The sequence below is a fragment of the Piliocolobus tephrosceles genome, chromosome 4 (genome assembly GCF_002776525.5).
Source record: "Piliocolobus tephrosceles isolate RC106 chromosome 4, ASM277652v3, whole genome shotgun sequence".
Classification (NCBI taxonomy): domain Eukaryota; kingdom Metazoa; phylum Chordata; class Mammalia; order Primates; family Cercopithecidae; genus Piliocolobus; species Piliocolobus tephrosceles.
The window spans coordinates 128,529,699-128,541,812 of record NC_045437.1 but is presented as its reverse complement, the minus strand read 5'-3'; the positions used below and the strand labels follow the sequence as shown (position 1 = coordinate 128,541,812).

At 35.3% G+C, this 12,114-nt stretch overlaps 1 protein-coding gene across 16 annotated transcripts in view; it reads left to right on the top strand.

Moving 5' to 3' along the window:
- The window catches only part of GABRG2 (gamma-aminobutyric acid type A receptor subunit gamma2), a 91,432-nt gene that overhangs the window by 32,874 nt on the left and 46,444 nt on the right, over positions 1 to 12,114 (top strand). For 14 of the 16 annotated variants that reach the window (XM_031935473.1, XM_031935479.1, XM_031935478.1 and 11 more), the window contains 2 exons: positions 1,396 to 1,478; positions 4,068 to 4,205. In XM_031935473.1, coding sequence (XP_031791333.1) covers positions 1,396 to 1,478; positions 4,068 to 4,205 — 221 coding nt within the window. Of the gene's footprint in view, positions 1 to 1,395; positions 1,479 to 2,728; positions 2,846 to 4,064; positions 4,206 to 12,114 lie in introns of all 16 variants that reach the window. The other 2 variants (XM_031935470.1, XM_023218874.1) reach the window with 1 other exon arrangement.

Here is a 12,114-nt window from a genome sequence, read left to right as displayed (position 1 = left end):
AGTGTGTTTGTGTTTTTGTGCATGCCCAAAGACATTTAGATCTGTATCTATGTTTGTATCTGCAATTATATTATTTTCAATTTTAATAATTCCAGTTTAATTTGGAGTAGTAATACTAATAAAATGTCAAATTTAATTGTAGCTTCCTTTATGACTAAAACTATTCTTCCCTTTGAAGAGCATATAAATATATAGTAACAATGATCAAAGCCTCCGGTTTTGAAGGTAGATAATCCTGGGCCCAAATTTCAACTGTGCCTCTAGTTATGTTACTTTGGACAAGTTCAGGTACAATAAATGCATGATAATACTTGTTAAATGAGGAAACAATTCACTCTACCCAGTGCTTCATGGTTAATTAAGGGCTCAATAATTATTAAATATATTTTAACATCAGCAATTGCTCCGTTATATCATAGAATGAGAGATTCTTAATTCTTTTCAATTAAAAGTTATACTAATTGGAAAATCTCTTTAAAAAAATTTCCCTAAAATAATACTTTTATTATATCAACAATAATATCTGTACAATGTAAGAAATATAGCTAAAAATATGAAATTTTAAAAATCATCCACCCATTACCATTACAATTTGAGACTATATTCATACTTACCCAAAGGTGGTAAAGACATCTGACTTTCAAATCTTCTCCCTCCTGGAGTTCCAGTCCAGGACTTGAGACTGAGAAAATCCGTAAGCTTTAACAAGCACTAACTAATAAGACTTAAACTAATTAAGATTTATTGGCAAACATTTTTCAAATATGTCTGTGTATGTGCATTTAACATTTATTGTATTCCATTAGATATTCTTCTACTCTATAATACCTATTTAATGGCATCCTCTAGAATATCCTATTTAGTGACAGTGTAGTGTAGAATGAATGCCACACCATTGAGCAACACAGGTATTTTTAAACTCACCTTTAGCAATTAAATCTGACAGCTAACAAGTTCTTTCAAACAGAAGGTCCTGCTTTAATTAGCAGATAAGATCTTAGAATTATCAACATTCATTTACATGCAAACAATAAATGAGCTTAAGTTCTTAAAACAGTTGGTTCTGTTAAATATATTCACTGAGCAGTTTCACGTGAGCAATTAATTTGCAAAGAGAAAAACCAAAACCAAAAACTTAAGTGATCATAAATTTTCAATAAATATATTTGAGGTAAGTGAGGTGCCATTATTTGGTCTGTGAAAATGAACAGACTACATTAAGTCTTATGTAATATTTTCCTGGACTTGGTGGATATCTTCATTGGGGATTACTTTGTGTTTTCAATCAGAATGTGAGATATTCTCTACAAAAAAAAAAATCATTTAAATTCGTGCAAATTTACAATTTAAAATTATGTCTAAAATCCATCTTATGTTTAGTATCTTTCTACTTAGGTTGACAATTGATGCCGAGTGCCAATTACAATTGCACAACTTCCCAATGGATGAACACTCCTGCCCCTTGGAGTTCTCCAGTTGTAAGTAATATTCCTTCTCCATTTGTATCCTCCCTCACTTACAGTCTTTCTGATTGCCATTTTAATTAATTGACAGAAACATAACGAATTTCAAAGTTGTATTAAGTTATGTTACTAACTTCAATGATTTTGACCATCTCTTTCATCCTAATCTCAGCTTGCTCCGATTAGGGTGATTCCTGCAAAAGAAGGACTTATTTTATTAAGAATTACAAATAGGTTTCATTGAGTTGCATACTTTTAATATATTGGTTGCCTAGAGCCTTTTTTTTTTTTTTTTTTTTTTTTTTTAATGGATTGTAAGGCCAACGCTGGACTCAATAGAAAGGGTGCAATCTTTAATTATATATCCTCTTCCTTTTTCTCCTATGGGCCTAGGAAGGGACTATAGCAGCACATTGCTAGTTAAGGCCTGTCCCACAGCAAAATTATTTCATTGATAAAATATATGTGAACTACTATTTGACACACAATAAGATCAAATATAAAACCATTATTTTTACATTTATTATTTTTATCAGATAGATAATAGAATGTAGCAAGAAGATCCATGATGATCTAATGCAGATTATGCTTTAGTAACCTTTACAGATATTTTCTGCCTGAATCAAAGTCAAGCAAACTTACATTTCCCAAAACGTTTTCCTTACTATTTGTTCAGCATCCATGAAAGGTCAATCACTTCTTTTACAATTTTTGTCTGCCAGTTGTGCATATTGGACAGAATAAAAATCTGATTATAGATTTTAAAATTATGTTTGTAGAAAGGTAATTTCTTAACCAGGGGGTCCACTAAGTCATAGCAATCACAGTTTGAAAAAAGTTGATGATCAGAGAAGTAATCACGTGTTTATCACTTCATCAATACCAGAGAAAAACAGAGGAAAAATATCACTGTACATCATATTTATCTAGAAAAATTCTCATTATAAAACTTATTTCATGTTTTACTAAATCAAATAATAAAATATATTTAATTATAAAGTTAAATTTTCCCTGAGTTTTAGAGAGATTAGCTTTCCTTGCTTTTAATTTTCCAAGTGGGTCTACTTCTTTCTTGTGTCAGCTAAAACTCAAGAACTGTTGATTTCTGTGCCATCAGGTGGCCAGTCGAAAATGGTCCTCTGAACCCAAACACAATTTAACATTACTTATTGCTATCTGAACAATTCAGTTACCAGTACATTCTCTGCACAAAGTTGCCTCATATCATCGTTTGTTGTTTTGTTTTGTTTTGTTGTTTTTGACAGGGTCTCATTCTGTTGCCCAGGCTGGAGTGTGCAGTGGTGTGATTTCGGCTCGCTGCAGCCTTTGCTTCTGGGGCTCGAGTGATCCTTCCACCTCGGCCTCCAGAGTAGCTGGGATTTTAGGAATGCACCACCATACCCAGCTAATTTTTGTATTTTTTGTAGAGATGGGGCTTCGCCATGTTGCCCAGGCTGGATATTACCACTGTTTTCCTCAGTTTTCATCACATCCTATCATACCCCTCTCCATCTCCTGCAATAGTTCTCTACAGACTCTTTTTTTCCTCCCTCTTTAATTAATATAAACATATAATAGATAAGGCTGCATCAAAGGGAACAGACAGGAGGAACTATGTGGGATTTTATTCCAAGTACTCAATCAGTGTTCATAATCAAAGTAATCTTTACATGCCATTATTATTTATTATCACATAATAATTAGCATTATTAGTACACAAGCTGTTAAAATGGCTTCTGGTTTTCATTTATTTTCTTGAAAAAGTTAATTCTGCAGTTGACTTCATAATAATGTTTGTCCATTCAACAAATATACATTGACCATCAATTCCATGAGATAAGTACTATTATCCTCCCTATAAGGGAACAAACAATTTAAGAGGAAAAATATACACTTATCCAAGGTAGAATGGCTGGGAAATGGTACTCATAACCACAAATTTATCTCATCTGCCAGTGTGATGTTTTCAACGAATACTTTCTGTTCTATTAGTACAAGCTCATTGATATCATCCTCTTAGTATTTCTACTTATTACTACTTTTAATTGTGTATTTCTGTGTATATTAAAATTGAGTCCTGGCAAATTGAGAAAGAAAGATAATAAATAGTTTAGTTTATTTTTCCAACTATCTTCCACCTCAAATGCATTCTTTGGAGAAGTTTTGAGTCTGTTCTGTCTTACTATTTTCTGTTTCTATGTGACTCAAAATCTTGCTCTATTAACTGTTTTTCACTGTGATACAAGACTTTGTATTTCTACTATTTATTATGGACTGGTCAGTTGGTATGCACTATTCCAGATGATGGAAAGTATGCATATGGCATATATAAAACCACATGTAGTATACCTTCTATGTCATTTAAATTATTTTCAAGAGTAAATTTGACCTTTGGAGTTTTGAATCTTACTTCCCATTAGGATGCAATGTCATTGTAATTTATGTCCTCACTGCAATGCCCTTTGGTCCAAGATCCTCATCTAGCTTGTAACTATCTTTCTCAGTCTTTACCTCAGTGTTGTGTTCATAGAAGATTGTTGCTATATATTGCTACATATGCTAATTATAATCATTTTTAATGTGAGCTTTCCTATCTCATGGCAGATGGCTATCCACGTGAAGAAATTGTTTATCAATGGAAGCGAAGTTCTGTTGAAGTGGGTGACACAAGATCCTGGAGGCTTTATCAATTCTCATTTGTTGGTCTAAGAAATACCACTGAAGTAGTGAAGACAACTTCTGGTAAGATGCACTTGCAAAGAATTTCAAGTGACCTTTCCAGAGTTGAAATTTTGTTATATATGATTTAGAAGGTTTTTCAATACATCTCTATGAATGATAATCAGAAAATTAAATGAAGTGTCTTAATTTTCTAGAGAAAATTATAATTGAAATTCAAGTAGAATAGATAAATATAAATATATTCTACCAATTTGGGCAAATTGGATTCAAATTGGGTTAGTAAATTATTCCCTAATTTATTTAAGGAAAAATGAATACCAATTATGAAAAAAAGAAAATATTTATTAGAATATTTTTTTAAGAAAGTTTGTTTCATAATGTACTGAAATCGCCACATTTCACACAGGAAGAGTGAATTTTTTACAAATGCAGAAAAGTGAGCATAGTGGATATGGACCCATTCTCCATTCAGTAGTTTAATATTTTAAACTTATCCATCAGTGGATAACAGAACAATTCTTGAGTATCAGAGAGGATTGGGTTCAAATCCCAGTTGCATCAGTTATAAGCTATAGACATCGGGCAAATGTATTGAATCTCTGAGATCAGCTTTTCCAGATGCCTAATGTGCATTTAAAAAATTGCATCACAGGGAGACAGTGTTTATGCAAAATATAAATAAAATGAAATGCTTAGAATGATAGCTGGCACTTAGTGAATGTTTGGTCAATAGTAGTTCTTACTAATATTAATTATGATTATCAGATGTGCATGATAATATGGTCAGGAACTGAGATTTATTTTAAGACAAGCTAAAAGTAAATATTTTTATGTTAAATCTCATGACTTCTAATAGTATCAATTATTAATTTAAAACTCTATGTCGGGCAACTTAGATACGTTTCCAGACCAGATCTATCTCATGGGTGGCCAGTTTCAACTCTCAACAATGCTGCTTATATCCTCTATGTAGATTAATCCAACTACTCCTTTTAAAATTATGTTAATTTATATATGTTTAAATTTCAAATACAAACATTGTGTTCTCAGCTTACCATCTATTAAGATGTTATTTGAAACATATTTCCAAGAGTTGAGCTGTTTTATGTTGATTTAGTCACAAATACCTGATCATTTTCTAGAATTCATAGGAAATATTTTTTGCATGTGGAATAATTTGGAATCAGGTCTTCATCTACTTTACAGAGAGAAGCAAATAAAGGACCTACACAAAGATGGAAATTTATGATTCTACTTTCAAAAGTACCATCCTCCAAAGCAAAGAATTATCTGATTGTAACATTGTTTTGAGCATTTGCAAATGTCTCATAAAGGCTCTTTTATTTGGAAAAAAGAATCTGAAAGAAGGTCATAGTAATGCATGAGTATAGTATTTTAAAATGGCCTTCTGTTCCCTTATGCACAAGAAACCTGACCATCAAGTATTAGAACAATTTTTTTTTTTTTTTTTTTTTTTTATAAGGAGTCTCGGTCTGTCTCCAAGGCTGGAGTGCAGTGATCTCGGCTCACTGCAAGCTCCGCCTCCTGGGTTCACGCAATTCTCCTGCCTCAGCTTCCCCAGTAGCTGGGACTTTAGGCGCCCGGGACCATGCCCAGCTAATTTTTTGTATTTTTTAGTAGAGAGAGTGTTTCACCGTCTTAGCCAGGATGGTCTCGATCTCCCGACCTCATGATCCCCCTGCCTCGGCCTCCAAAAGTGCTGGAATTAACAGGCGTGAGCCATAGCGCTCGGCCTAGAACAATCTTTCATTTGATTCAAAAAGGAAAAGTTAAGGATTGCCTTAGAACTGAAGTCTCCCATCTGCGAAAGAAAACACACACACACACACACACACACACACACACACACACCACGTAAAATTAATCTCCAATTCTTCATGCTTCCAGAATGAGAAATTGGCCATTAAGTTCTGTTGTATATTCCTATTTCTATAATTATTCCAGCACTCTAAAACAGAACCCACAAACTCATGAGTAGAAGGTTTCTTGTTTAGTTGTTTTGAGCCCAAGAGTGGTATGAAGGACTAATGGTGGGGACAGAAGGGTTGATTTTACATCACAGAGCCTCACATTACCACCTCCCCAATGTCTCATGTGGAGAATGATCTAGGGAATTTACTATCTATTAAGAGACACTTGTGGGAGAAAATTATCTACTTGCTTTAAGCGTAGCAAAAAGAATTAACAAGGTCCCACAAGGCTATTAATCTTCCTAAGGAAATCACAGCAAAACAGTATTGAAAGATACTACGATTCACACTGAGTACCATCATGTAACTGATCTCATTAACTTCTTTGTGTGTCCTAATATTGTGGATAGCCTCCATAGTTGGCCTTCTCTCCCACTCCTCACCCGGCTGGTTTGTATTTTGTGTGTAGTACTATTTCAATGGGCTCCGTGAAGAGAAAGGGCTGAATTGCACATTAATGTTGATAATGAAAGGCAGCCTGATTTCTGTGACAGTTGATTTTTTAATGATTGGAAGTTTTTGCTCGATATTTGCTTGATTTTTGAGCTATTCTTATCTTCAAAGTATAGCTCTGTAACTAATGAATGTCTACAAGGAAGTTATGTTTACAATTTTCTTGGGAAATTATCAGGAGCTCAATCTTAGCCAATTATAACATGACTTTCTTTTACACTTGTGGTAAATGTATCTCCCTTTAAGATGCCTCTTTTGTAACTGGGCAAGAATATTGCCAAATTGTGACATAGCTTAGTGAAGGATTTTCCAACCCTTATTCATTCAAGCTTTGTTATATCCAGGGAGTGACTATACTTCTGATTCCTATTATTTTTCTTTAATTGATTCGTGTGTGTGTGTGTGTGTGTGTGTGTGTGTGTGTGTGTCTGTGTTTTGAATGCACAATGAATTTTATTACTTATTTTAACTTTTAGGTTCAGGGGTACATGTACAAGTTTTTATATAGGCAAACTTATGTCATGAGGGTTTGTTGTACGGATTACTTCATCACCCAGGTATTAAGCCTAGTACCTATTAGTTATTTTTCTTGATCCTCTCCCTCCTCCCAACCTCTACCTTCCCAAAGGCCCCAGTGTCTGTTGTTCCCTTCTATGTGTCCATGTGTTATCATCATTTAGCCCCCACTTACAAGTGAGAACATGCGGTATTTGGTTTTCTTTTCCTGTGTTAGCTCGATAAGGATAGTGGCTTCCAACTCCATCCATGTTCTTGCAAAGAACATGTTCTCATTTTGTGTGACTGCATAGTATTCCTTGATACATGGTTTTTTAATGAAATTAATTTTTCAAAGGAAAGTTAATACAAGGACCATAATTGGAAAACCAGAACATTTATCAAAAATATAAGTGATATAAAAATATGGTTTAAAAACAAGTGAATACTCTTACACTTTAAGTGCATATATTTGTGTTCCCTAGACTTTGAATATGTTGAAAATGAGAGAAAGACAGAGAAAAGGATATTAGAGCTTGACTAAACAGCAATTAGCACCAAATCAAAACATTCTCTTTGATATAAACAGAATAATAGAAGAAGAATTTCACAGGACAGAATTTACTCACCAGGAAATTTAATGCTATGTGAGAGTCCTTGCATCCACCACCTGAATCATCTCTTTTAATACTAGTTTTATCTGGACTAGAGTTGAGAAAAATATTTCCCCTGAGGTAGATCGATAAGATTTGAAGAATATTTTTAATTCATTGTCAATATGCTAGAACAGATTCTGGATGCATGATTTCTTTTTCAAACTATAATTCCTTCCTGATTGTTCTATATCTGGGAGAGAACAACCATTGCCCCAGTGAGCCAAGAGTGAACACTCAGAGTCATGTATCTGCCTCCCACATCTAATGAATCATGAAGGCACTTATGCCTCTGAAATATCTTGTGTAACTGTCCTCTTTTCAGTTGCCATTGCCACTGTCCTAGTTCATGATTTTGTCTGCTCTCATCTGGAATGTGTCAGTAGCTTATTAAGTTATGTGCCTGCTGTCAATTTCTCTCTCATCTCCAGTGTATGCTTTTCACCTTAATTGTAAAAGCTAGCACTTACTAAGCACTAACTACATGCACCACAGCAAGCACCATGTGTAAATGATCTGCTTTCTCATAACCACAGTTACATTTACTGTTAACACTGATGGTATCACTGCAGATGAGAAAATTGAGACTTTGAGGGGTTCATTTACCTGCAGGGATCAAGTTCAAGTACTGGGACAGAAACTCAAAGTTGTCTGCTCTGAGATTCATGCTCTTAATCACAACACTATTTGACTCCCATCATGGCCCAGTGAGCCCCTGATATATACCTTCCTCATGTCTCAATAATTTGGTAGGTTCAATTGAGCGCAAGCTATTGTTTCTAGTATGTAAAAATCTGGTCGCAGGAACTTTCCAGTCTTGTTTTCTATAATTTCCCAGCTTGTGAAAGAACCAATCTGTGAATATTTTTCTGTGTTTAACCAGTCTTACACTCACATTGAATCTCAATCTCTTTCTGTTTCGAATGGCTCCTTAATGCATCACTACCATCTCATCTCTATGACTTTAAGGCTTAAATCAATGGCATCTCTTCAACAGTGCCTTCACTGATCTTAATACCAAAACAACTTGAAGCAGTTTTTAAGAATGTTCACCACTGGAGTCAGACAGCTCAGGTTCCAACACCAGCTTTGCCACTTACTAGTGGTGTGACTTTATATAAATCATTTAATATATCCGAGCCCAATATCACCAGTATCCACAGGGTTGCTCCAAGGATTAAGAAACATACTGCATTAAAAATGTGCCTGACAAATGGGAAGAGCTTGGCAAATGGAAGGCAACAATATTACTATTATTATCACTATCATTATTATTCCATTAACTCCTCCAAGAGCATTGTCACCCACCTTAAGAAAACATGATTTCTGCCTTGTGTTGTTTGGGCACTTGTTTTACTCCTCAGTCTCTTACCCCTTCCTCCACTACATAAGCTTCACAAGAGAAACCTTTTTTTAATCATCTCTAAATCAGTCACCGGAGTGGTAGTCACCATGGACTATTAACCTGGTGGCTGACTTAGAGGTGATTATAGATAATGGTTGTATTAATCACTTGTGACAATTACATTGATACAACAGTATATCATTCATCAATGAAATACATAATGCAGAATGCTATTATCTATGTTTTCCATTGCTCATTGTGTACTCTGAACTAGAAGAGTTTACTCTTTTTGTCATGTTGCCACGGCCAGCTCATCAAATTCTATCCATAATTTTTGACTCTTTTTTCTTCTCTGTTGTCATCCTGAGATGTGGGCTAGAAAAGTGGACAAATGGGGTTCTTACAGGAAACCTACATTGGTGGGATCCTTGTGCCATCATAATGAATCACAAAGAAATATACCACATTTCCCCTAAGTCAGAATACCACTAAATCATATTGTCTTTAGCAGTGCATCCGAAGCATCAGGGTTTCATGAAACATGTTCATAACGATTTTTGGCATAATCATGTAAATTATTTTCTGCTTTTGTTGTTTTTAATCCCACTTTCTTCTTAGATTCCATGTTCTAGTTATATTTTCCTGATTTTTATCACAAGGAATATATAACTGGGAAAATGAAAAATCTGTATACCACTAAATTTATCTTCCTTTCTGCCAGTGACATGCAGATCACAATCTTGAAACACCAGCTCCATGGATGAAGCTCATGCTTGTTGCCTGATTTCTAAAATATCCATATTCTGTATCTTTAAATGCTATGCATCATTATCCCATCATACTGTTCCCTTCCCTGAGGTTTTCTTGCTATGTTACACCTATCCCAAAGTCTCTGTTCCTATTTATTTTATTATTTAATACCAAGCTCAAGGCCAACCTTCTCTGCCTACATCAATATTTATATATGAATAAAATGCTTCCTCAAATCAAGAACAATAGCTTCCACCTTTTAGGCTGTTTTAATTTAAATGTCCTTGGTAAACTAAGGAGACATGCGTAAAACTTGACTCATCATTTAGATGATCTAGTTTGGCAGAAAAAAAGGAAGGTAAAAAAAAAATAGGCCGGGCGCGGTGGCGCAAGCCTGTAATCCCAGCACTTTGGGAGGCCGAGACGGGCGGATCACGAGGTCAGGAGATCGAGACCATCCTGACTAACCCAGTGAAACCCTGTCTCTACTTAAAAAAATATAAAAAACTAGCCGGGCGTGGTGGTGGGCGCCTGTAGTCCCAGCTACTCGGGAGGCTGAGGCAGGAGAATGGCGTAAACCCGGAAGACGGAGCTTGCAGTGAGCTGAGATCTGGCCACTGCACTCCAGGCTGGGCTACAGAGCCAGACTCCATCTCAAAAAAAAAAAAAAAAAAACTAAAAAAAAAAAAAAAAAACAAAGTAAAGGTTATTTTTTAAATTGAAGAGGTGGGAGGGGAAAAGAAAAAAAAAAAAAAAAAACAAAACGAAAAAAAAAAAACCTAAATGAAAAAAGAGAAATAAACAACTACAGCACCAATCCTACAATCTCTTGTTACTCCTGAGTCTCAGTGAGTTGTGAGCCTATTTTAGTCAATACTAAATTTTTCAAACTACTTGAAGCAGCGTAATGTCTTAAAATAAACCAGTGGATGATTGCACAGTAATAGATTTTAATTTTATTTTTAAGCTTCAATTTAGAAAGTTAGCTTTGGTCTCAGGAGAGAAAAGCGTATGAATTATATAAACAGAGCTGGGCCTAGATCAGCCATGGGGAAGTCACTTTCCCTCCCTGGGATGAAAGTTACTTATCTATAAAAGGAATGCATTTGATTAGATGCTTCTTTAAAGTCCTTGTCCTCAGCATTTATTCATAATTCCTGATATAACCAAGGTTACACTGTCAATGTCCTAATGTAAGAGCCACTTTCTTTATAAATGAATATTTTTCTAGAATGTTTTTCCTTGATCAAGTTTTCAGTAAAATTTCAAAACAAATACAAAAGCAAACTCCTTGGGATTTTTAATTTAGAGGAAGCAGTTCTCCCCCTCTATTTTGTTCTTAGCGATATGTTATTACACACATTAAACAAAAATGTTAACCAATAATGATAACCTATTTTCTTTCCATTGTGATCCTGGAATATTCGTATGTTATGTTAAAAATCACACATTTGGATTTTAAATTCCAAGGTTGTGTTCACACTATCTAGCAGGGAGATAGTTTTTAAGGGGTGGAGGCAGATGGCATAGAGAAGTTCTGTGAAATCAAAGGAAAATTGTCTGGTTTCAAGGTGACACTTGTCATTTCTGCTTATGTTCTATTGGCAAGAGCTAGTTGCATATTCCTATAGAGATAAAATGGGGCTGGGAAATGTAGCTCCGTTTTGAGTTAGGAAAGGACAATGGATTTTATGACTTTCTAGTATCTATGCAATACATACAATGGTATTTTATTTCTCACAAAAGCTTCTGGGAAAGATATTATTTTTCCATTTGATAGATGAGGAAACTAAAGTTTAGATGGGCTAAGTTATTTGTTCAAGGATATTCAATGGATAGAGTTATTTATTCAGATCCAGAATTTTTACGCCATAAAGAGATGAATTAAAATAAAAACTATTCCTAAGCTGGATAACAGCTACTTTTACAGAGACATGCAACAATGAAGTATTAGCACTTAATATGGTAGCCATATATATGAATCAACAGTATGTTGCCAGGCGTGGTGGCTCACGCCTGTAATCCCAGCACTTTGGGAGGCCGAGGCCGGCGAATCACGAGGTCAGGAGATCGAGATCATCCTGACTAACATGGTGAAACCCCGTCTCTACTAAAAATATAAAAAACTAGCAGGGCGTGGTGGTGGCGGGCGCCTGTAGTCCCAGCTGCTCGGGAGGCTGAGGCAGGAGAATGGCGTAAACCTGGGGGGCGGAGCTTGTGGTGAGCCGAGATCGTGCCACTGCACTCCAGCCTGGGCGACAGAGCGAGACTCCATCTCAAAA